At 45.2% G+C, this 27,875-nt stretch overlaps 1 protein-coding gene across 1 annotated transcript in view; it reads left to right on the forward strand.

Moving 5' to 3' along the window:
* The window catches only part of LOC138786650 (zinc finger protein 585A-like), a 214,893-nt gene extending 187,414 nt beyond the window's left edge, over positions 1-27,479 (forward strand). The window contains exons 3-6 of the mRNA XM_069963629.1: positions 8,257-9,484; positions 14,157-14,355; positions 24,236-24,731; positions 25,805-27,479. Coding sequence (XP_069819730.1) covers positions 8,257-9,484; positions 14,157-14,355; positions 24,236-24,731; positions 25,805-27,318 — 3,437 coding nt within the window. The 3' untranslated portion in view covers positions 27,319-27,479. The remainder of the gene's footprint in view (positions 1-8,256; positions 9,485-14,156; positions 14,356-24,235; positions 24,732-25,804) is intronic.
* Positions 27,480-27,875: the final 396 nt, after the last annotated feature.

Genomic DNA, 27,875 nt, shown 5'->3' on the forward strand with positions numbered 1-27,875 from the left:
AGCACTGAGCAGTGTAACGTGAATCCAGCGTTTTCTCTGGCCAGAAAGTCTGCACATTGCACAGCACATTTATAAGAAGTAGAAACGATTTGCCGAAATAAAACCACTAACCCTCCACTGATTATTAACGAAACGTTACTCCGATGACTCGCCATGAAGGAGGCCCGGTCCATCCTGTGGTAACACTCCTGATCTGGACTAAACCTGGGACAGTTGTAGTCTACATTGCCTCATGGTTATACTCCTGAACACCCCCTGACATCTGTATACCCGGGCACAGCTGGCACCCAGTACTACTGAGGGCACTCCCCGGCTGTCAGTAGTACTGGGTGCTGGGGTGCCGCTCTGCTTGATGCCCGCTCTTCTCATCAAACAGACGTGATGGAGGAAGGAAGGAGGACGAGGACTTAATTTGGGGACTGCTTCTGTCCAGTGTCGGACTGGGGCACCTGGGGCCCACCAATATAGAACCAGTGAGACACGACATGCTGATCCGTTCCTCTCCTGTATTCATCTGTATCTGTGACAAATCCCTTGGGAATAACATGTATACAGCTCTCAGGGTATGCTGGGAGTTGTAGTCTCTGAGAGGACAACCCTATAATAAATCACTGTGTGCAGAGGCTCGTGGTGGCTGCAATCTGTGGGTGACAACTAGAGATGAGCAAACCTGGAGCATGCACGAGTCCATCCGAACCCGAACTTTCGGCATTTGATTAGCGGTGGCTGCTGAAGTTGGATAAAGCCCTAAGGCTATGTGGAAAACATGGATATAGTCATTGGCTGTATCCATGTTTTCCAGACAACCTTAGAGCTTTATCCAAGTTCAGCAGCCCCCGCTAATCAAATGCCGAACGTTCGGGTTCGGATGGACTCGTGCCCGGTTCGCTCATCTCTAGTAACAACCATCAGCCCTGAAGGTCCAGCAATACATCTGACTACATCGGCAGTTATCAGAGGATTGTACTGCTGTACTACAACTCCCAGCATATCCTGAGGGCTGCAGACTGTCAGTACATGCTGGGAGTTGTAGTGCCTGTAGCTCTAGTAGTTGGGTCCTGGATGCTTTGTGGGAGATCAGAATACATAGATCTGTGGGGGCTCAGTGCAGGGACGTGACCCCAGAACAGCACTAATAGGGGGAGATGTTTTTGTTCTATCCCCTATTAGTGATGTTCTGGGGTCACTTCCCTGCACTGAGCCCCCGCAGATCTATGTATTCTTATATGCCACAAAGCCTCCAGTGTATAATGCACCTAGGACCCAACTACAACAGCTGCAGGCACTACAACTCCCAGCATGTACTGACAGTCTGTAGCCCTCGGGATATGCTGGGAGTTGTAGTGCCTGCAGCTGTTGTAGTTGGGTCCTAGTTTAAAAGTTTGCACTGGTGTACTGTAGTGACCGCGGGGCTGTGTCAGTACACTACCACAAACAAATACACTGACCCATTTAGACCCCAATGGTACACAGGCTCTGCACACTATAGAAGTGATTACAGTGCAGTTACTAATGACTCACAGGTGACATCTTCTCCGATTGCCGTCGAGGAGAGGCAGCTGGGGGTGACTGGGGGGGAGGCAGCTGGGGTGACAGGGGGAGAAGCTAGGGAGTAGTTGTGGTGACAGGGGGAACAGCTGGGGCGACGGGGAGAAGCTGGGGAAGAGAGGGAGAAGCTGGGGCGACGGGGAGCAGGAGAAGCTGGGGACGGGGAGCAGCTAGGATGAGGGGGAGCAGCTAGGGGTGGCAGGGGGAGAAGATGGGAGGGCAGCGGGAGAAGATGGGGGCAGGGGGAGAAGATGGGAGGCAGGGGGAGAAGATGGGAGGGCAGCTGGGGTTGCAGGGGGAGAAGATGGGGTTGCAGGGGGAGAAGATGGGGGGCAGGGGGAGAAGATGGGAGGGCAGCTGGGGGGTAGGGGGAGAAGATGGGGGCAGGGGGAGAAGATGGGAGGGCAGCTGGGGTTGCAGGGGGAGAAGATGGGAGGCAGGGGGAGAAGATGGGAGGGCAGCTGGGGTTGCAGGGGGAGAAGATGAGGGGCAGGGGGAGAAGATGGGAGGGCAGCTGGGGTTGCAGGGGGAGAAGATGGGAGGGCAGCTGATGTTGCAGGGGGAGAGGATGGGGGGGCAGCTGATGTTGCAGGGGGAGAGGATGGGGGGGGCAGCTGGGGTGACGGGAGAGGATGGGGGGGGGCAGCTGGGGTGACAGGCAGGGGGGAAGAGGGAGTAGTCGGGTGGCAGGGAGAGCAGCCGGGCGGCAGGGACAGAGGCAGGCTGGGAAAGTCTCCCCCATGCAGAGCCAGCGTAAGCTTCCGGCACAGACAGCCTGTCACACAGGCCGGAAGCTCACAGTGCAGCCCCGCAATGCCTGAACTTCTCTCCTGTGTGACAGGCTGTCTGTGCCGGAAGCTTACGCTGGCTCTGCATGGGGGAGACCTTCCCAGCCTGCCTCTGTCCCTGCCGCCCGGCTGCTCTCCCTACCACCCGGCTGATCCCCGGCCGACCCATCAAACATATACATAAAAATATACAGCTCAGCTACATGTACATTACACATATATACAGCTCAGGTACATGTACATTACACACACATACAGCTCAGCTACATGTACATTACACATATACAGCTCAGCTACATGTACATTACACACACATACAGCTCAGCTACATGTACATTACACATATATACAGCTCAGCTACATGTACATTACACATATATAGCTCAGCTACATGTACATTACACACATACAGCTCAGCTACATGTACATTACACACATATACAGCTCAGCTACATGTACATTACACATATACAGCTCAGCTACATGTACATTACACACATACAGCTCAGCTACATGTACATTACACACAGACAGCTCAGCTACATGTACATTACACACACATACAGCTCAGCTACATGTACATTACACATATATACAGCTCAGCTACATGTACATTACACACATACGGCTCAGCTACATGTACATTACACATATATACAGCTCAGCTACATGTACATTACACACATACAGCTTAGCTACATGTACATTACACACATACGGCTCAGCTACATGTACATTACACACACATATACAGCTCAGCTACATGTACATTACACATATACAGCTCAGCTACATGTACATTACACACATATACAGCTCAGCTACATGTACATTACACACACATATACAGCTCAGCTACATGTACATTACACACATACAGCTCAGCTACATGTACATTACACACATACAGCTCAGCTACATGTACATTACACACATACAGCTCAGCTACATGTACATTACACACATACAGCTCAGCTACATATACATTACACATATACAGCTCAGCTACATGTACATTACACACATACAGCTCAGCTACATGTACATTACACATATACAGCTCAACTACATGTACATTACACACATACAGCTCAGCTACGTGTACATTACACATATACAGCTCAGCTACATGTACATTACACATATACAGCTCAGCTACATGTACATTACACACATATACAGCTCAGCTACATGTACATTACACACATACAGCTCAGCTACATGTACATTACACATCTACAGCTCAGCTACATGTACATTACACACATATACAGCTAAGCTACATGTACATTACACATATACAGCTCAGCTACATGTACATTACACACATATACAGCTCAGCTACATGTACATTACACATATACAGCTCAGCTACATGTACATTACACACATACAGCTCAGCTACATGTACATTACATATATATACAGCTCAGCTACATGTACATTACACACATATACAGCTCAGCTACATGTACATTACACATATACAGCTCAGCTACATGTACATTACACATATACAGCTCAGCTACATGTACATTACACACATACAGCTCAGCTACATGTACATTACACACATACAGCTCAGCTACATGTACATTACACATATACAGCTCAGCTACATGTACATTACACACAGGGCTCTGCTGCAGGCATATATAACACACACATACACAGCTCTGCTCCACACACATCACACACACACAGCTCTGCTGCATACACATCACTTCAGCTCATCCAGCACAGCAGAGTCCTGCATACACTGAGCAGCAGCCCCTGATCATGTGACTCCTACTCCATGTGACTGATCACATGACTGTGACATCATGGCAGGTCCTATAGGCACTGAGCTCTTCTGCTTAAACTCCTCCTCCCACACAAGTCACATGAGCGTGATGTCATCAAGGGTACATAGATTGACTTGGAAATAGTATCTACCCTTCTGCAGGTGGAGGGATATATATGTATATGTCTATATATAATAATTCCTTTTGTTGTTAACCTCTTCAGGACCAGCCTTAAAGGGGTTGTCCAGGATTAGAAAAACATGGTTACTTTCTTCTAGACACAGCTCCCCTCTTGTCCTCAGGTAGGTGGGTGTAAGGATTTTACAACTCAATTCCATTGCAGTAAATGAAGCTTAATTGCAATACCGCACACAACCTGAAATCTGAGTAAGCCCTTTAAGGGCGTTATTATATGAGAGACTATTAGCGTGCGGAAAATCGCTATATAGTTTGAATTCAAACTATAATCGTTCCGTGTAATTTCAGGCAACGTTCGAAAAATTGTTCGTGTGTCGTTGATCGTTCAGTTAGATCTGACCCTAAAGTCATCGCTAATCGCTCAGTGTAATTCGACATCTTTCCTTCAGTTGCCGGGATCAGATGGAGTAACCAATCGTAGTAACTAACGACCATCGTTCTGTGTAATATGGTGAACGATTTCAGGTTAACCATAAACAATCTCGCTTGCGATCATTAATCACTAATCGATAAAAATCACTTTGTCTAATAGAATTGCTTTAATACACCCCACAAATCACACTATAAGGCCGAGTTCACACGCTGTAATACAGCGGCCGTTCAGTGACACGGCCGATATCTATGTTCAGCCCAGCCGATACTGCAGGAGGGGGGTTGAAGAACATTTTTGCTACCCGGATAAACCCTTGAAGAGCAACTGGTGCTACAAGACTACAGAGGACTACAGGAGTAATACTGGAGGGATATAATTACTAGTTATAGTTTCTCTATATTCTAATCTAGAATTGTATATTTACTTGGGACGTTTGTGGTTTTTACTTTGGCTCATATTTATCCATTCAGGTTCCTACAATAGAGGATTCTCCATTAATCTTCATGATGGACCAATCAGAGATGGAGAGAGACAGAGATAAGATGGCCGAGAGGATAATAACCCTCACCCTACACATACTCTTCCTGCTTACTGGGGAGGTGAGGGATTCTGGGAGTGATGTCATCATGACATCATTCTTATCCATGGAATAACAGATGGATAGGACTGGGGAGGTGAGGGATTCTGGGAGTGATGTCATCATGACATCATTCTTATCTATGGAATAACAGATGGATAGGACTGGAGAGGTGAGGGATTCTGGGAGTGATGTCATCATGACATCATTCTTATCTATGGAATAACAGATGGATAGGACTGGAGAGGTGAGGTATTCTGGGAATGGATGGAGTGATAGTAATGTGTCTCTCCATACACAGGATTACACAGTAGTGAAGAAGTCCTCTAGTGGGCGCTGTGGGGCCCCTGGGTGTGAAGGATGGGGAAGAACCCTGAGCCCAATCCCGTGGCCCCTGATACATGAGGAAATGGAGGAAGAGAAGATCCTAGAAGTCACCAACAAGATGGTGGAGCTGCTGAGTGGAGAGGTGAGACTGTGGCTGCTGGGAATGCTGGGACATTATACAGTAACACCACTGGAGGGGTGGGGGGGATGACTGTGTGACCATTGTGTGTGTCAGGTTCCTATAAGGTGTCAGGACGTGGCGGTCTATTTCTCCATGGAGGAGTGGGAGTATGTAGAAGGACACAAGGATCAGTACAAGGATGTGATGCTGGAGGATCAGCAGCCTCTCCCATCAGCAGGTAATAGACAGGACTATATACACACCTCCTCTCTGTATTATCTGGATGGAAAGAATGAATTCAGTCTCTGTATGTGTTCCCTCCAGTCAGATCCAGTAAGAGAACAGCACCAGAGAGATGTCCCCGTCCTCTTCTCCCACAGGATCAGGATCAGGTAGATGGAGATGTTCCCTATGATCTGTACATCCCACCTGACTTCTCCTCCTGTCTGATGACTTTTACAATATTTCTCTCACATCTTATGAATCAGGGGGAAGATGGGAACAATATTAATGCTCCAGAGACAGATGACAGGAGTGATGAGCAGTATAAGGAGGACATCACTACAGGGAAGGATCTGAATTACATTAATACTATAGACAAAATAGTAAAAGAAGAAGAAGAGACAGATGCCAGCAGTAATGAGCAGTATAAGGAGGACATAGTTACAGAGAAGGATGTGAACTGTATTAATGATAGAGACACAACATCAGATGAAGAGGAGACATCTATGAGCGGTGATGAGCAGTATATGGAGGACATCACTGTGGAAAAAGATTGTAAATTTAATACTGCTACAGACAAGATAGTAAAAGATGAAGAGACAGATGACAGCAGTGATGAGCAGTATAAGGAGGACATCACTACAGGTAACCGCCCAGGTGAATAGTGACCAGTAAATGCAGAGAACACTCACACATTCCCCTCAGTCACCGGCTGTAACTATTCTGTGTGGAATATTATAAGCTCTGTGTCCTGTCAGTCTTCTCTCCTTTTCATGGTTACAGACCTAGGTGTAAGGAAATCACTAGGAAGATCTCTGTACTGTGCAGTCATATCTCTGTACATTGTGATCAGATCGCCCCCAGCCTGTCCAGGTTGTGTAATATTTATGGCCGCCTCCTCTGCACCTGCTCCAGGTCAGCTGTGTTCTTATATACAGGTGCCCGGTGCTGTACACAGTATATACCATGTGACCAGTGATTTGTACACAGACATTGCTGGATTTTTATCATCAGTATCTCAGCCTCTTTATCTGCTTTGCTGAGTTTGCTGACCAATAGGGCTGGACGAGTAATCACATTTCATTCATTTACTTTTAACTTCAAAATCAATTAGATTTTTTCTGAAAATCGCAAATTTCATTTTCTAAAAAAAAAAGTGTACTTTGACCCCCTCCCGCTAACAGGACGTCCCCACACAAGAAATCCTCCAGGAGCAGCAGCCGGGGACTGAGGAAGGGGCAGGAGAGACACAGAGCGCCATCACCGAATATAACAGGTCAAGACTAGGCATAACACCCTGCCCCTCCCCCACCACACCTACTAAGTTTCTACAACTACTCCCACTAGTACTACTACTACTCCCACTACTGCTACTACTACTCCCACTACTGCTACTCCCACTACTACTCCTACTCCCACTAGTACTACTTCTACTCCCACTACTACTCCCACTAGTACTACTACTCCCACTAGTACTACTACTACTCCCACTACTACTCCTACTCCCACTAGTACTACTCCCACTACTACTCCTACTCCCACTACTACTACTACTCCCACTAGTACTACTACTACTCCCACTACTGCTACTACTCCTCCCACTAGTACTACTACTACTCCCACTACTGCTACTACTATTCCCACTACCGCTACTACTACTCCCACTAGTACTACTACTATTCCCACTACCGCTACTACTACTCCCACTAGTACTACTACTATTCCCACTACTCCCACTAGTACTACTACTTCCACTAGATCTACTACTACTCCTACAGCTACTCATACTACTACTTCCACTAGAACTACTACTACTCCCTCTAGTACCACTACTACTCCCACAGCTACTCCCACTAGTACTACTACTCCCACTAGTACTACTTCTACTCCCTCTACTGCTGCAACTACTACTACTCCCACTACTGCTGCTCCCCTTATCCACTACTTCACCCATCATCCATTATACCTCTACTTCTATGCCCATCATAGTTAGAAAAAAAGAATAATTTTTTTTAAAAAATCAAGATTTTATTCGTCCAGCCCTACAGTCCACCAATGCTCCCAAGTAATTTCCAATTATATATAAAGTATAATTGTACTTTTTATTTGTACAGTACTTTACATTTATGCACGTTAAGCTTAGTTTGCCATTTCTCTGCCCAAGCCTCCAGCTTCTTCCCCCGATCCCTGTGTAGCACAATATCCTCCTCTTAGGTGTTAATCACTTTACACTTCAGGATGTTGCACAAAAGGCTTAACTATTAAAAAAGCTAAATTTTTAAGGAAATGACTAAAACATTATGTTTTATTCTTGGCAGCTGAGTGTTCCCGGAGATCAGAGGGACATCAGATATCTCCAGATATTACAGCAGATGGTCAGATCACACAAGATACATATGAAGAACCTTCTATTACCCCAGATATACCCCCAGCCCCTCACAGCAGAGATCTGCCATCTCATCCTGTTATACAAGTCCCATCTACTGATCCATCACAGACTGTTATCCAGAATAAAAGTTACAGAAGGAAAGATGAACATCAAAAAGGTCATTCTTGTTCAGAATGTGGGAAATCTTTTCCCCAAAAATCACACCTTACAAGGCACAAGATAGTTCACACAGGAGAGAAGCCATTTTCATGTTCAGAATGTATGAAATGTTTTACTCTGAAATCAAACCTTCTTAAACATTATAGAATTCACACAGGAGAGCGGCCATTTTTATGCCCAGAATGTGGCAAATGCTTTACTCAGAAAGCTCATCTTGTTGATCATCAAAGAAGTCACACAGGGGAGAAGCCATTTTACTGCCCAGAATGTGATAAGAGCTTTTCAAGGAAATCACATCTGGTTCAACATCGGAAAAATCACACAGGGAAGAAGCCATTTTCACGTTCAGAAAGTGATAAACATTTAATTCTAAAATCAAATCGTGTTAAATATCAAAGAACTGACACCGGGAAGACACTATTAACATGCACCGAGTGTGGTAAATGTTTTACTGTGAAATCATCTTTTATTGAACATCTGAGAATTCACACAGGGGAGAAGCCATTTTCATGCCCAGAATGTGGGAAATGTTTTACTTCAAAATCACAACTTAATCAACATAAACAAACACACACAGGAAAAAGACCATTTCCATGTCAAGAATGTGGGAGATGCTTTACTCGTAAAGCAATACTTGCAGAACATCAGAAGATTCACACCGGGGAGAAGCCATTCTTATGCCAAGAATGTGGGAAACGTTTTACTCGAAAATCAATGCTTGTTGAACATCAAAGAACTCACACAGGGGAGAAGCCATATCGATGTTTAGAATGTGGAAAATGTTATAGTATTAGAAAAACTCTTGTTGAACATCAAAGAACTCACACAGGCGAGAAGCCATTTTCATGTTCAGAGTGTGGGAAACGTTATAGTATTAGGAAAACTCTTCTTCATCATCAAAGAACTCACACAGGGGAAAAGTCCTTTTCATGCACAGAATGTGGAAAGTATTTCCCAGGGAAAGCAAAACTTGTTGAACATCAGAAAATTCACACAGGGTAGAAGCCACTTTCATGAGTCGTATATGGAAAGTCTGTAACCATAAATTGGCTCTAACTGCACATCAATAAAACGTGACCTGCATGTGGGAAAGGTTTCTTTCACAAATTATTTATATATTTTCTTTTTACCTGTTTCATTGAAAAGAAAAAATATAGCTAGAGAGGATCAAATATTTTTAAAAGCCAGTTCGCTAACCAAACCTTAATAAATTTATACTTACCTGTCCGTACTTCCCAGGTGTCCTCCTCTGGGTCTTCAGCCCGCTCAGCCAATCACTGACTGAGGGACAGCGACGCAGCCGGTGATTGGCTGAGCAGGATGTTACTATTGGGTCTCTAGAAAGCCTGCTCAGCTAATCACTGTCTGCAGCGCTATCCCTTATTAGTCAGACAGTGATTGGCTGAATGTACTGGAGGTGGCTGGAGACACCGGGGGAGTTTGTACCTTCGGATAGCTGCTTTTAATCTGTCCTGGGGTCCATTCAGCAGGTGATGCAGTTATTGTTCTAAAAAACAACTTTTAAACTTGCAGCCCTGTGTCAAATTGACGTGGCCTGGAGTGTATCTCCCCCCCTCATCATTAGGAATGCCCCTAGAACAATTTCTCCTATTCATCATCTGTGCGAACACTACACATGTGTTGGATTCTTAAAGCTCATGTGCAGTGTTCTGACAAGTGATGAATAGGAGAAATGCTGCTACAAGTAGTTTTTTTAGGACAATAACTACATTACCTGCTGAACGGACCCCAGGACAGATATTGGATTAAAAGCAGCTATTCGAAGGTACAAGCGGTTTGGGGGGGTCAGATTGTGGGTACAGAGTCGCTTTAAGCTCCTTCGATGACCACGAGGGTGCTGGGTGCTGCATTTATGGTCCCAGCTGAGGCTGACTAGAAACTGCATATACCCTCGGCTTTTATAGTAAGTTTGAATGGGGGGGTAGGGGGTTGATGTGCTTCCAGAAATGTCTATGTAGAACACTGATGACCATGAATGGTGGTGATGTAACATTTCCCAGGTTTTGCCCATATTTATCTATCACAATGGTTACATGGTTTCACAATTAGAGCTACAAGGTTTGGACAGGACAAGAACAACAGCAGAAGAATCCAGGGAGCTGGCGAAGGTGGGAGGAGATGTTCTGTGTATGCTGCAGGGAACACCCATTTCGAACAGGGATTCCCCTCATTATGAGGGGAATCCCTGCTCCTGTAACCTTGATGTTCCCAAACACCTCGATAACTGTCGCTGAGTTTTGCTGACAGCGATCTCCCCGGATTTTGTTTGGATACTGAGTAATGGTTCGTTTACACAAAGCGATAATTCGCCTAATCGATCCTTTAACGATTTTAAAGCAACAGTTTGGTTTTTATAACGATCAGTGTTTAGACGAACAAATCGTTAGAAAAATCGTTACTGCAATCGTTTTTCAGATCGCTAAAGCCCATCTCACACATAGGGTGAATCTTTGAAAGACTGTTTACACGAAGCGATCTACGAATTTTTAGAGTACGACTAACGACGATTTGAGAACAAGTTGAAAGATCACAATGAACGATTTCTCACTCGTTGCTTGACTGCTTGATGTGTTTATACGAGTCGATAATCGCTCAAACGCCATAGTTATTGCGAAAATTCGAATGATGATCTTCCCATGTAAATGCATTATTATGTTCGAATACGGAACAAAACTTCAGGAGGAAATTGGATCAAGTGTTTGAGAACCGAGGTATTACTGTATATAGACAAGAAATGTCATGTGACAGGTTAGGGGTCAATGCTACTTTTTGTACATATGCAAAAACACCATCACGTGTCTCGACGTCAGTGAGCTAGCCAGACCTTCCTCCGGGAAGGAACAACCAAGCCGAAGAATTTCTCCAGTCAAGGAAACCACCCAAGCAAGGTATCCATCCACAGACAGCTGTTTCGGGGTGTTTGCCCCTCATCAGTGTGGAGCAGGTTTCTGGCTAGTGGGAGCAAATGCCTAGTAAGTGTATGCAAAAGGACGCTGGTTGACCTCAGGGAGATCAATTGAAACATTGCAGAGACACCATCACACGTCTCGATGTCATTGTATCTAGGACATTGCCTCCTGGGAAATCAAATATGCAGAGACACCATCACGTGTCTAGACGTCAGTGTATCTAGGACATTGGTGTTGTCTCTGCAGTGTTTTTGCATACTTGATTTCCCAGGGGGCAATGTCCTAGATACACTGATGTCGAGACACGTGATGCTGTCTGTGGTGTTTTGGTTGATCTCCCTGAGGTCAACCAGCGTCCTTTTGTGTGCACTTTTTTAACATAGACTTTAAAAAGCAATGTCACGTAAAAATTTGCAAAGCGTTAATAACGTTAAATTACTGTGATAGAAATATCACAGTGATCATAGTAATATAGTTTAAAAAAAAAAGTGTAAGTGTACAAAAAGTGAATAACATAGAAATAAAATAAAACATACACTTTTTATTATAGTAATAATTGTGGTTTACTCCCAAATTACCCGGAACCCCCCCCCCCCCCCCACACACACACACATTACACGTAACCCCCCCCAGATTACACGTAACCCACGCCAGATTGCATGTAACCCCCCAGATTGCACGTAACCACCACCTGTAATTGCCGCACATTGCCTGTAACCACCGCACGTTGCCCGTAACCACCCCAAATTGCCAGTGACCCCCTCCAGATTGCCGTAACCACCACAGATTACCTATAAGCACTTCAGTTTATCCATAACCACGGCAGATTATCTGTAACCACTCCAGATCGTCCCTAACCTCCTCAGATTGTCCGTAGCCCCCCCCCCCTAGATTACCCGTAACCACCACAGGTTGCCCGTAATCACGCCAGATTACACGTAACCCCCTAGATTGCACGTAACCACCACACGTTGCCTGTAACTACCGCACGTTGCCCATAACCACCCCAAATTGCCCGTAACCACCCCAAATTGCCAGTGACCCCCTCCAGATTGCCGCAACCACCCCAAATTACATGTACCCACCTAAGATTACCTATAAGCACTTCAGTTTATCCGTAACCACCCCAGATTATCTGTAACCACCCCAGATTGTCTGTAACCACCGCAGAGAACCCATAACCACCGCACGTTGCCCGTAACCACGCCAGATTGCACGTAACTACCGCACGTTGCCCGTAATCACACCCTAAATTGCCAGTGACCCCCGCCAGATTGCCGTAACAACCCCAAATTACATGTGCCAATCCCTGATTACCTATAAACACTTCAGTTTATCCGTAACCACGCCAGATTATCCGTAACCACTCCAGATCGTCCCTAACCTCCCCAGATTGTCCATAGCCCCCCCACCCCAGATTACCCGTAACCACCACAGGTTGCCCGTAATCACGCCAGATTACACGTAACCCCCTAGATTGCACGTAACCACCACACGTTGCCTGTAACTACCGCACGTTGCCCATAACCACCCCAAATTGCCACCGGGGGGTCACGGAACGGCCGGTCTCTGCAAAGATCATCCAAGATCATCGGAAAGTGTTCTGATGCAGGCGCATCAGCACGCGCCCGCATCAGAACTTGACACAGCACACTATGAAGCTTGTGGCTGGAGCCGCACGCTCCACTGTTCCATTGTGTGACCTGACATGTCTTTCTGTGGCCGCAATTCACTGAATTGCAGCCGCAGAAAACGGACATGTCAGTTATTTGCGGCGCCGTATGGGATCCCGGCCGGAGCGCATACTATGTGTATACGCTCCGGCCGGGATCCCATAGCAGATAAGGCAGTATTGCCGATGGCAACAACAGCCGTACTTTTACGTAATGTGAACATAGCCTAATGGTGAATACTTTTCTCAAGCCCCTGTAGGGTCAAGATGCTCATTATGCCCCTTGATTAATTCTTTAAGGTGTATAGTTTCCAAAATGGGGTTACTTATGGGGGTTTCCAGTATACAAACCTCCTAAATCCTTTTAAAAATAAAAAAACCTGGTCCCTAAAAAATCAGTTTTGGAAACTTTCACAAAAATGTGATGATTTGCTGATAAATTGCTACGCCCCGTAACACCTTAAAAAAGTGAAATATGTTTACCAAATTATGCCAAAATAAAGAAGACATAATGTGACTTAGTAACTAATTTATGTGATACGACTTCCTTTTTTTTGTAGAAGCAGAGAATTTTAAAGTTCATAAAATGCAAATTTTTCATGATATTTTGATGTTTTTCACAAAAAAACACACAAAGTAGTGACCAAATTTTGCCACTAACATAAAGTGCCATATGTGACGAAAAAACAATCTCAGAATCGCTAGCATACGTTAAAGCATCACTGAGCTATAAGAGCATAAAGTGAGACAGGTCAGATTTTGAAAAATGAGCCTGGTCATTAAGGCCCAAACTAGCTGCAGCACGAAAGGGTTAACGTAAAAAAATTATTTATACAATAAGTTATTTTCTGATGACACATCCCCTTTAAATAGACCTAGAAGGATGTCATAGTGTAATATAAACCACTGACCAATCAGGTGTACACCAGAGCGTACTGCAGGATGCAATATACTGTGGTGTCCTTTATGTCCAGTGTCACCCTGTGCCAGGAATGGATTTCAAAAGAGGAGAAATCTCAGTCTTTCCTTTGTCTTTCCTTTCCTTTCTGATAGTTGACCCGTCGTTAGAGCTACAGATAGACGCAGGGCCACTTTTGCCATGAGGTGGAATGAGCATTCCGCCTCAGGTGCCAGATTCTGTGGTCCTGCAGGGGGAGGCAAAATGTCAGCAGCCCTGCAGCCGCCCACCTGTCTCGCCGCAACCGGCCCACCGCCCACGCTCATCCAGCGACATCACCCAGCAGCTCTCATCGCCCACCAGACTGTGGTGAGTGCCTGCTGTCAGCCGGGGGGGGGGGGGTGGGGGGTGGGGGGTGGCGGTATTTAGGCTTGTTCTGGGCGCGGCCCCAGATAGACGTCTTCTTTTCTCTGTTAGAATTGAAGGTTCAAACTGTGCTTGAAGATTTTGTGCTATGGCGGTGCCTGTCCTGCAAGGTGGTGACTGTCAAATACTTGTCAATAATCTAATAAAGGCCTTTGGTCTGCCCAACCTCTTCCTGTCAGATATTCCTCTGGTTCCCAAGTGCTTTTTGATGGTATAGTAAATGTATTGAGACATATACAGCTCAGCGACATATACATTGCACATATACAGCTCAGCTACATGTACATTACACATATACAGCTCAGCTACATGTACATTACACACGTACATGTAATCAGCTACATGTACATTACACACATACAGCTCAGCTACATGTACATTACACATACACAGCTCAGCTACATGTACATTACACACATACAGCTCAGCTTCATGTACATTACACACACACAGCTCAGCTTCATGTACATTACACACACACAGCTCAGCTACATGTACATTACACACATACAGCTCAGCTACATGTACATTACACACATACAGCTCAGCTACATGTACATTACACACATACAGCTCAGCTACATGTACATTACACACATACAGCTCAGCTACATGTACATTACACACATACAGCTCAGCTACATGTACATTACACACATATACAGCTCAGCTACATGTACATTACATATATACAGCTCAGCTACATGTACATTACACATATATACAGCTCAGCTACATGTACATTACATACATATACAGCTCAGCTACATGTACATTACACATATACAGCTCAGCTACATGTACATTACACATATACAGCTCAGCTACACGTACATTACACATATATACAGCTCAGCTACATGTACATTACACACATACAGCTCAGCTACATGTACATTACACACATACAGCTCAGCTACATGTACATTACACACATACAGCTCAGCTACATGTACATTACACACATACAGCTCAGCTACATGTACATTACACATATACAGCTCAGCTACATGTACATTACACACATATACAGCTCAGCTACATGTACATTACACATATACAGCTCAGCTACATGTACATTACACATATATACAGCTCAGCTACATGTACATTACACACATACAGCTCAGCTACATGTACATTACACACATACAGCTCAGCTACATGTACATAACACACATATACAGCTCAGCTACATGTACATTACACACACATACAGCTCAGCTACATGTACATTACACACATATATACAGCTCAGCTACATGTACATTACATATATATACAGCTCAGCTACATGTACATTACACATATATACAGCTCAGCTACATGTACATTACACACATATACAGCTCAGCTACATGTACATTACACACATATACAGCTCAGCTACATGTACATTACACATATACAGCTCAGCTATATGTACATTACACATATACAGCTCAGCTACATGTACATTACACACATATACAGCTCAGCTACATGTACATTACACATATACAGCTCAGCTACATGTACATTACACATATACAGCTCAGCTACATGTACATTACACATATACAGCTCAGTTACATGTACATTATACATATACAGCTCAGCTACATGTACATTACACACAGGGCTCTGCTGCAGACATATATAACACACACATACACAGCTCTGCTCCACACACATCACACACACACAGCTCTGCTGCATACACATTACTACAGCTCATCCAGCACAGCAGAGTCCTGCATACACTGAGCAGCAGCTCCTGATCATGTGACTCCTCCTCCTCCATGTGACTGATCACATGACTGTGACATCATGGCAGGTCCTGGAAGCACAGGGGAAGCACACGGCTCCTGTACAGCTCTGCAGGTGGAGAGGTATATATAAAGGATTAGAAAAACATGGTCACTTTTGCCTAGATACAGCGCTCCTCTTGTCCTCAGGTAGGTGGATTTAGGGGTTTGCAGCTAAGTTCAATTGCAGTAAATGAAGCTTAAAGAGAACCAATCATGGGCGAAAAATAAAAATTTTTTTTTAGCCAATTAGATGTAAAATGTGATTTTATTAATATTTGTAAATATAATTAATTATTTTTATTGTTTCGTTTTTTCACTATACACACTGTCATTTTCCTGTCTCGAGCCGCCTCTTTTCAAAAGAGCCGGCGCGAGACAGGAAGCTCCCGACATGCAGAGCGGCGGTTTAGGGTCACATGATCCTTTAGCCGCTCCGCTGCCAATCACTGAAATCGCGCTATGCGCGCGATGCCAGTGCTTTGCATTGCTTATATTAGCGTGATCTCGCGAAATTACGCTAATATAAAAGGCGCTGTATTCAAGTTTCTCGGCATGTTACCTAAACAGTAATACAACAAATCGTGCAGCCAGCGGAGAGTGAGCAGCAACACAAACAGTACTTTTCAGTACTATTTTTTTCATTTTATTTTTTATTTTTTCCCCCTGTCTGGCGGTTCCCAGAAGGAGGAGGAGGAGTAGGTTCCCGGCGGGGAGGGGGGGTGGAGAGAGAACGTGCTCCCGGCGGAGCGGGAGTGCCGGAGGCCGACACCAGCGAGCACCAGCCGGCAGCACCTAGCCAGCCTCCCCCCCAGCCCCATCTCCAGCCTTCCCCCCCAGCCCCATCTCCAGCCTTCCCCCCCAGCCCCATCTCCAGCCTTCCCCCCCAGCCCCATCTCCAGCCTTCCCCCCCAGCCCCATCTCCAGCCTTCCCCCCCAGCCCCATCTCCAGCCTTCCCCCCCAGCCCCATCTCCAGCCTCCATCCCCCCAGCCCCATCTCCAGCCTTCCCCCCCAGCCCCATCTCCAGCCTTCCCCCCCAGCCCCATCTCCAGCCTTCCCCCCCAGCCCCATCTCCAGCCTCCATCCCCCCAGCCCCATCTCCAGCCTTCCCCCCCAGCCCCATCTCCAGCCGTCCCCCCCAGCCCCATCTCCAGCCTTCCCCCCCAGCCCCATCTCCAGCCTTCCCCCCCAGCCCCATCTCCAGCCTTCCCCCCCAGCCCCATCTCCAGCCTTCCCCCCCAGCCCCATCTCCAGCCTTCCCCCCCCCCCCCATCTCCAGCCTTCCCCCCCAGCCCCATCTCCAGCCTTCCCCCCCCGCCCCATCTCCAGCTTTCCCCCCCAGCCCCATCTCCAGCTTTCCCCCCCAGCCCCATCTCCAGCCTTCCCCCCCAGCCCCATCTCCAGCCTTCCCCCCCAGCCCCATCTCCAGCCTTCCCCCCCAGCCCCATCTCCAGCCTTCCCCCCCAGCCCCATCTCCAGCCTTCCCCCCCAGCCCCATCTCCAGCCTTCCCCCCCAGCCCCATCTCCAGCTTTCCCCCCCAGCCCCATCTCCAGCCTTCCCCCCCAGCCCCATCTCCAGCCTTCCCCCCCAGCCCCATCTCCAGCCTTCCCCCCCAGCCCCATCTCCAGCCTTCCCCCCCAGCCCCATCTCCAGCCTTCCCCCCCAGCCCCATCTCCAGCCTTCCCCCCCAGCCCCATCTCCAGCCTTCCCCCCCCAGCCCCATCTCCAGCCTTCCCCCCCAGCCCCATCTCCAGCCTTCCCCCCCAGCCCCATCTCCAGCCTTCCCCCCCAGCCCCATCTCCAGCCTCTCCCCCAGCCCCATCTCCAGCCTCCTTTCCCCATCTCCAGCCTCCTTTCCCCATCTCCAGCCTCCCCCCCAGCCCCATCTCCAGCCTCCTTTCCCCATCTCCAGCCTCCCCCCCAGCCCCATCTCCAGCCTCCTTCCCCCCATCTCCAGCCTCCCCCCCCCAGCCCCATTTCCAGCCTCCTTCCCCCGATCTCCAGCCTCCTTCCCCCCCATCCCGGGTGTCAGGGGCCCCAAAATATCCGGCACCCACCCCTCACAAAACAGACATATAAATACATTTCATAATCACCAAATGAGGCTCATCTTCTTTATTCTTCTATCTTCTGCTCTTCTATCTTCTGCTCTTCTTCTTTATTCTTCTATCTTCTGCTCTTCTATCTTCTGCTCTTCTATCTTCCTACTCCTTTGCTATGCACTCCGCTGTGTTCCGGCCAGCCACTGCGACTGCGCATGCGCCGGAAAATCCAGAAGAGGCGGGACATCAGTGGAACGCACTGATGACCCGCATGGAGGGAAACAAAGATGGCGGACAAGATGGCGGCGCCCGACGGGACCCAACCGGAGCAGCGGAATACGGTAACTTCTTAGATACAGACTGCAGAAGTAGTCTGTATCTATAGAAAAGCATTATGGCAGCCAGTTAGAATAATATTACCTAGTAAAAAAACTAGGTGATTGGTTCTCTTTAAAGGGGAACTCAAAGTAGAGGTTAAAAAAATGAACCTTCTGCAGAAGCATAACGCATTACTTATGGTGCGTTTACACAGGCAGATTTATCTGACAGATTTTGGAAGCCAAAACCAGGAATGGATTTCAAAAAAGGAGAAATCTCAGTCTTTCCTTTATGACCCGTTCCCTGTTTATGGTCTGTTTCTGGCATTGGCTTCAAAAATCTGTCAGATAAATCTGCCTGTGTAAACCCAGCATTACTTGTCTAACCCAGTTTTGAAACTACCAAAAATCCATTTGTTTTTGGGGGTCTTACTTCACGAGGCTAAAGTTGGTTTCTTATTCGGCCAGTTTCTTATTCGGGGCTGAAGTTGGTTTCTTATTCGGCAGTTTCTTATTCAGAGGATTTTTCTTTTTCCTGTTTTAGCCATTATTCTTACAGAAAATGTATAATATTCATACACTACTGTAAGTGAGGGGCCCTGAGGGGACTGGTGATAAAAATGGCCAAAAGGACCCCAAGCTTGGCATAAAAATGGGCATCAAACTAAAAACACAAAATTATGATTTAAAAATAAAATTGACTTTGGGCCACTGATCTCACACTGATAATACACAGAGAGGGGGGACCCCGCATCACATCCAAGAGAGTCCAGCCTGGCCCAAAGTGGTTCTGGGTATAAAAACTGGCATCAAAGTGGGCACATAGGCATTTTTCCTAATGAATAAGTAACAGCTGTTTTCAAAGGGTTAAATGAGTTTGGGGAACTGATCTCACACTGATAATACACAGAGAGGGATGCCCCGCATCACACTGATAATACACAGAGAGGGACCCCACATCATACTGATAATACACAGAGAGGGGGGACCCCGCATCACACTGATAATACACAGAGAGGGGGGACCCCGCATCACACTGATAATACACAGAGAGGGATGCCCCGCATCACACTGATAATACACAGAGAGGGATGCCCTGTGGGTCCTTACCAGACTTTGGAGCAAATGCCAAACTTTACTGAAACGGTAATGAGGATTAAGGTAAAACACCCCTTTATCCATGGTGTTTTTGGTGCAATAAGGAGCTATCAGCAGTTTAGATTAATCTAACTGGCTGACAGTTCCCCTGTAATAATGGTCATTATTTGCCCTTATTTTTACTTTGTTTAAACATAGCCTAAAGGGGTATCCTGGAAAAATTGAAAAAAAAAGAACCAAAATTAACCCTTAACTAAAGAACTTATATATTCCTTGTTGGCTTTACTCGGAGATTGCTGGTCCAGTCACATGATGCAACCTTTCTTACAGTGATGTCCTACTTCCTTTCATCTTCTTGGGTATGGTGACGTCAGCACTTGGGGGCAAAGCCATCTCTCGTACCCAGAACGGCCTTCCTACACGTGCGCAGTGCGATCATTAGTATTGCAGCATGCATCTGCTAATCCCACTGGGTACAGGGACATCAATACTCCCGTAATCAGGTTCTGCTGGCTACAAGGGCGGTCTTACTGGCTACAAAGGGGTCTTATATGGCTACAAGGGGACCCTGACATTGCAGGCAACACATAGGACAAATATATTTCAATGGCCCTGTTCACACATCTGTACAAGTGTTCAGGTCCACGTCCACGTCCCGCGCTACAAAAAAAATAAAGGATAGATTATAGTGCGGACTTGCATTTGCGGCACGAATCATTGTCTTCTACATAGTGCTCCGTAAACTGAGTAGCACTGTTACTGCACATTCAGGCTGGGTTCACACTATGTATATTTGAGGCAGGTCCTCATAGCAACCAAAACCAGGAGTGGATTGAAAACACAGAAAGGATCTGTTCACACAATGTTGAAACTGAGTGGATGGCCGTCATATAACAGTAAATAACTGCCATTATTTCAATATAACGGCCGTTGTTTTAAAATAACAGCAAATATTTGCCATTAAATGGCGGCCATCCACTCAATTACAACATTATGTAAACAGATCCTTTCTGTGTTTTCAATCCACTCCTGGTGAACCCAGCCTGTCATAGTGCGGTCCACCATTACAGGTCCGTATTCACTGGCTGAACTATGGATGTGTGAATGAGGCCTAACATAGCCTAAAGCAGACCTGTCAGCAGAAAACATTGCTGCAGGTATTGTATTATAGAAATGTATTCAGAGTTAGCCGAGAAATGTTTAATAAGAAGAGATGGGACAGCTAATTCTGGGATCCTGTTATGCTGACAAATGCCTCCTGAGTACTTTAGCCCTGTTTGCTTAAAGGGGTAGTGCGGCGCTAAACATTTATTCACAAAATACCCAGAACCACTTTGGGCCAGGCTGGACTCTCTTGGATGTGATGCGGGGCATCCCTCTCTGTGTATTATCAGTGTGAGATCAGTGGCCCAAACTCATTTAACCCTTTGAAAACAGCTGTTACTTATTCAAATTAGGAAAAATGCCAATCTGCCCACTTTGATGCCAGTTTTTATACCCAGAACCACTTTGGGCCAGGCTGGACTCTCTTGGATGTGATGCGGGGTCCCCCCTCTCTGTGTATTATCAGTGTGAGATCAGTGGCCCAAAGTCAATTTTATTTTTAAATAATAATTTTGTGGTTTTACTTTCATGCCCATTTTTATGCCAACCGTGGGGTCTTTTTTGCCATTTTTATCACCAGTCCTCTCAGGGCCCCTCACTTACGGTAGGGTATGAATATTATTCATTTTCTGTAAGAATAATAGCTAAAACAGGTAAAAGAAAAATCCTCTAAATAAGAAACTGCCGAATAAGAAACCAACTTCAGCCTCGTCTTAGTTCTGTATTTTGTGGCTGTACTTCCTGGTTGAGCAGTTGTACAAAGTACTACAGATTCCAGAATGCAATGCTTTCCCTCAGCTGTTCATCACAGTCCCCCACCCTGCCTATTCCCTGCCCAAAGCTGTTGCAGAACATCTAGGCTGTGTTCACACATTGCAGTTTCATTGTGTTACTGAATTATTTGCAGTAATTTATGATTTCATTGTGGTCCCACCCGCACAGCACCCTGTATTCTCTACCTGTAACACCACACAGCACGCTGTATTCTCTCCCTGTAACACCACACAGCACTGTATTCTCTACCTGTAACACCACACAGCACGCTGTACTCTCTACCTGTAACACCACACAGCACGCTGTATTCGCTACCTGTAACACCACACAGTACTGTATTCTCTACCTGTAACACCACACAGCACGCTGTATTCTCTACCTGTAACACCACACAGCACGCTGTATTCTCTACCTGTAACACCACACAGCACTGTATTCTCTACCTGTAACACCACACAGCACACTGTATTCTCTACCTGTAACACCACACAGCGCTGTATTCTCTACCTGTAACACCACACAGCGCGCTGTATTCTCTACCTGTAACACCACACAGCGCGCTGTATTCTCTACCTGTAACACCACACAGCGCGCTGTATTCTCTACCTGTAACACCACACAGCACGCTGTATTCTCTACCTGTAACACCACACAGCACGCTGTATTCTCTACCTGTAACACCACACAGCACGCTGTATTCTCTACCTGTAACACCACACAGCTCGCTGTATTCTCTACCTGTAACACCACACAGCACGCTGTATTCTCTACCTGTAACACCACACAGCACGCTGTATTCTCTACCTGTAACATCACACAGCACGCTGTATTCTCTACCTGTAACACCACACAGCACGCTGTATTCTCTACCTGTAACACCACACAGCACGCTGTATTCTCTACCTGTAACACCACACAGCACACTGTATTCTCTACCTGTAACACCACACAGCACGCTGTATTCTCTACCTGTAACACCACACAGCGCTGTATTCTCTACCTGTAACACCACACCGCACGCTGTATTCTCTACCTGTAACACCACACAGCACTGTATTCTCTACCTGTAACACCACACAGCACGCTGTATTCTCTACCTATAACACCACACTGTATTCTCTACCTGTAACACCACACAGCACACTGTATTCTCTACCTGTAACACCACACAGCGCTGTATTCTCTACCTGTAACATCACACAGCACGCTGTATTCTCTACCTGTAACACCACACAGCGCACTGTATTCTCTACCTGTTTTCTGCGGACAGTCCTTGATCTTTCTGCCTGTTCTGATCAGGGACGCTCTGTGGTGTGATCCATACGTAACATACAAATGTCTTTTCTGAGAAGACCGGAGGAGGAGGAGGAGGAGTGCTGGAGAGCAAAACTGTTCTGCTACCCAGATAATCCCTTTAAGAGCAATTGACAGACTGACAGCTACTGGTGCTACAAGTGTATAGAGGACGTGGGGAGGGGGATAAAATTACTAGTTATAGTTTCTCTACATTCTAATCTAGAATTGTATTTTCACATGGGATGTTTGTGGTTTTTACATTAAATCGTATTTTTCCTATTTAGGTTTCTACAATAGAGGATTCTCCATTAGCCTTCAGGATGGACCAATCAGAGATGGAGAGAGACAGAGACAAGATGGCCGAGAGGATAATAACCCTCACCCTACACATACTCTTCCTGCTTACTGGGGAGGTGAGGGATTCTGGGAGTGATGTCATCATGACATCATTCTTATCTATGGAATAACAGATGGATAGGACTGGAGAGGTGAGGGATTCTGGGAGTGATGTCATCATGACATCATTCTTATCTATGGAATAACAGATGGATAGGACTGGAGAGGTGAGGGATTCTGGGAGTGATGTCATCATGACATCATTCTTATCTATGGAATAACAGATGGATAGGACTGGGGAGGTGAGGGATTCTGGGAGTGATGTCATCATGACATCATTCTTATCTATGGAATAACAGATGGATAGGACTGGAGAGGTGAGGGATTCTGGGAATGGATGGAGTGATAGTAATGTGTCTCTCCATACACAGGATTACACAGTAGTGAAGAAGTCCTCTAGTGGGCGCTGTGGGGCCCCTGGATGTGAAGGATGGGGAAGAACCCTGAGCCCAATCCCGGGGCCCCTGATACATGAGGAAATGGAGGAAGAGAAGATCCTAGAAGTCACCAACAAGATGGTGGAGCTGCTGAGTGGAGAGGTGAGACTGTGGCTGCTGGGAATGCTGGGACATTATACAGTAACACCACTGGAGGGGTGGGGGGGATGACTGTGTGACCATTGTGTGTGTCAGGTTCCTATAAGGTGTCAGGACGTGGCGGTCTATTTCTCCATGGAGGAGTGGGAGTATGTAGAAGGACACAAGGATCAGTACAAGGATGTGATGCTGGAGGATCAGCAGCCCCTCCCATCAGCAGGTAATAGACAGGACTATATACACACCTCCTCTCTGTATTATCTGGATGGAAAGAATGAATTCAGTCTCTGTATGTGTTCCCTCCAGTCAGATCCAGTAAGAGAACAGCACCAGAGAGATGTCCCCGTCCTCTTCTCCCACAGGATCAGGATCAGGTAGATGGAGATGTTCCCTATGATCTGTACATCCCACCTGACTTCTCCTCCTGCCTGATGACTTTTACAATATTTCTCTCACATCTTATGAATCAGGGGGAAGATGGAAACAATATTAATGCTCCAGAGACAGATGACGGCAGTGATGAGCAGTATAAGAACATTCCTATGGGTAAAAGTCTGAACTATATTAATAAAACAGACATCCTGATAAAAGAAGAAGAGACAGATGTGAGCAGTAATGATCAGTATAGGGAGGAAATCACTACGGAAAAAGATTGTATCTTTAATAATGCTACAGACAAGATAGTAAAAGAAGAAGAGATGGATTACAGCATTGATGAGCAGTTTAAGGAGGACATCACTACAGGAAATAATCTGAACTCTATTAATGATGTAGACACAACAACAGAAGAAGAGACAGATATGAAATGTGATGAGCAGTATATGGAGGGCATTCTTATGGGGAATAATCTGGACTTTTTTAATGCTACAAAAATAAGGGTAAAAGAAGAAGAGGAGTGGAAGGAAGAGACAGATGACAGCAGTGATGAGCTGTATAAGGAGGACATTACTACAGGTAACCGCCCAGGTGAGTAGTGACCACTTAATGCAGAGAACAGTCACACATTCTCCTCTGTCACCGGCTGAAACTTCTGTGTGGAATATTGTTAGCTCAGTGTCTTGTTAGTCTTTTCCATGGTATGTATTAACCCCTTGACAGCCCAGGACATAAATGTAGGGGGGTTCAGATGGGTGCTGCGCTTCCGTCTTCTATAAGCATCCGGGGACCGCAGCAGTTAGCAGGCTCAGTCCGATTGCCGAGCCCACTAGTAAGCCATTTAAATGCAGTTGTCATAGCTGACAACTGCATTTAAATGTCTATTTTCCCCCCATACCTGGTGGTCTAGTGGCAGGTTTGCCTCCCTGCAATGCAATCACGGAGGAGTGGTCCCTGCTTCATGCTGGGCCGTGGCTCTGTGCCATAATGGCACTGATCCCAGCTCGGCAATCTATTGTTCCTGGCTGCAGCAGGCCAGAGCAATAGATCGCCGCCTATCTCATTGATCCATGCAGTATATATGAGAGATCAATGTAGTTATACTAGAAGTCCCCCATGGGGAATAACCCTAACCCCAGGGGGACTTCTAAATAAATGTTTTTTTTTAACTAATAAAGAATCCCCTCCTCAAATAAATGTCTAAATTACCCCCCTTTTCCCATTTTATAAATAAAAATAAATAAACATGTTTGGTATCGCTGTGTGCATAATCGCCCAAACTAATAAATTTATCACATTCTTGATTCCACAGTGCAAAATTACAGATTTTTAGTTCATTAAATCAAGAAAGATTGTCATAAAAAGAGCAGGACATGCAGCAGCTGATAAGTACTGGAAGACTGGAGATTTTTTAATAGAAGAAAACTATAAATCTATATAACTTTCTGACACCAGTTTTTTTTATGAACTTCCCCATTAAGCTTAATTTTGCATTTCTCTGCCCAAGCCTCCAGCTTGTTCCCCCCATCCCTGTGTAGCACAATATCCTCCTCTGATATGTTGATCACTTAACACTTCAGAATGTTACACAAGAAAACTAACTATAAAAAAGGCAACATTTTTAAAGGTTATTACTAAAAAATTATCTGTTTTACTCTTGACAGATGAGTTTACCTGGAGATCAGTGGGCCATCAGATATCTCCAGATATTATCAAACAAGAGACATATGAAGAACCTTCTATTCCCCCAGATATACCCCCAGCCCCTCACAGCAATGATCTGCCATCTCATCTTTATATACCAGTCCTGTCTACTGATTCATCACTGAGTGCTAAGAACAACGAAAGTGATAGAAAGGATTTTCAGACAGAAAATTGTAAAAGCGTTCATACAGCAAAGAAACCATTTTCATGTTCAGAATGTGGGAAGTCTTTTAATCGGAAATTAAGTTTTGTTACACATAAACGATCTCACACAGGAGAGAAGCCATTCCCATGTCCAGAATGTGGGAAATGTTTTACCCAAAAAGCATACCTTACAAGGCATGAGAGAATTCACAAAGGAGAGAAGCCTTGGTCATGTTCACAATGTGGGAAATGTTTTACTCTGAAATCTAATCTCCATAAACATTATAGAATTCACACAGGAGAGCGGCCTTTTGTATGTGCAGAATGTGGGAAATCTTTTACTCAGAAAGCACATCTTGTTGATCATCAAATGAGTCACACAGGAGAGAAGCCATTTTCCTGCCCAGAATGTGATAAAACTTTTTCAACGAAATCGATGCTTGTTCGACATCAGAAATCTCATGCGGAGAAAACATTTTCACATTCCGAAAGTGGAAAATCAAATATTGTTAAACATCAAAGAACTGACACAGAGAAGACATTATTACCATGCACCGAATGTGGCAAATGTTTTAGTGGGAAATCCTCTCTTATTCAACATCTGAGAATTCACACAGGGGAAAAGCCATTTTTATGCCGAGAATGTGGGAAATCTTTTACCCTGAAATCACATCTTATTAAACATCTGAGAATTCACACAGGGGAGAAGCCATTTTCATGCCAAGAATGCGGGAGATCTTTTACCTCAAAATCACAGCTTGATCAACATGAAAAAATTCACACAGGAAAGCGACCATTTCCTTGTACAGAATGTGAGAGGTGGTTTAGTCGTAAATCAATACTTGCCGAACATCAGAAAATTCACACTGGAGAGAAGCCATTTATATGCCAAGAATGTGGGAAATGTTTTACTCGAAAAGCGCATCTTGTTGAACATCAAAGAGCTCACACAGGGGAGAAGCCATTTTCATGTTCAGATTGTGGGAAATGTTATAATATTAAAAAAAGTCTCCTTCGACATCAAACAAGTCACACCGGGGAGAAGCCATTTTCATGCCAAGAATGTGGCAAAGGTTTTTTTCGAAAATCACTGCTTGTTGAACATCAAAGAACTCACACAGGGGAGAAGCCATTTTCATGTTCAGAATGTGGAAAATGTTATACTATTAAAAAATCCCTTGTTGAACATCAAAGAACTCACACAGGGGTTACGCCATTTTTATGCACAGAATGCGGAAAGTATTTCTCAAGGAAAGCAGGACTTGTTGAACATCAGAAAACTCACACAAAGGAGAAGCATTTTCATGAGCCGTATATGGAAAGTCTGTAACTATAAATTGTCTCTAACTGCATATCAGAAAATCATGACCTGAATGTGGGAAAGGTTTCACTCACAAGTCTTTATATATATATTTTTTAACCTGTTTCATTGAAAATTAAAGAATATAAGAAATATATAAAAAGAATTTGTGAAAGTAATTTAGGGCAGCACAGGAGGGTTATAATATACGGAATCTTTAACCCTTTAGTGACTGCTAATGCGCCTTATTTCAAGCAATACACCTTGTTATGACAGGGATAGAATAAGGTGGTGAGGGGCGCAAATCCAAACTGATCAGCAAGTCTCGCTTACCCTAAAGCTGCTTAATTTACAGGTTATACTGGGTAAGTACTGCTCTTTACTGCTCCCCATGTTGCTGCAACTACCGAGGGTTTAAAATGCTGAGTGTTTGGGGTTAATGAAGCTGAACTTACGGTAGTTTCCCTCATCTCTCATCATAGAGACTAAGTACCTGCTCAGCTACAGTCTCAGGATTTGTATAGGATTTATTATTTTCAATTCCCTGGTTTTATGGTCTGAAATTCTGCAGCATATAAGAACACCAG

This window comes from Dendropsophus ebraccatus, chromosome 3 (assembly GCF_027789765.1).
Source record: "Dendropsophus ebraccatus isolate aDenEbr1 chromosome 3, aDenEbr1.pat, whole genome shotgun sequence".
Lineage (NCBI taxonomy): Eukaryota > Metazoa > Chordata > Amphibia > Anura > Hylidae > Dendropsophus > Dendropsophus ebraccatus.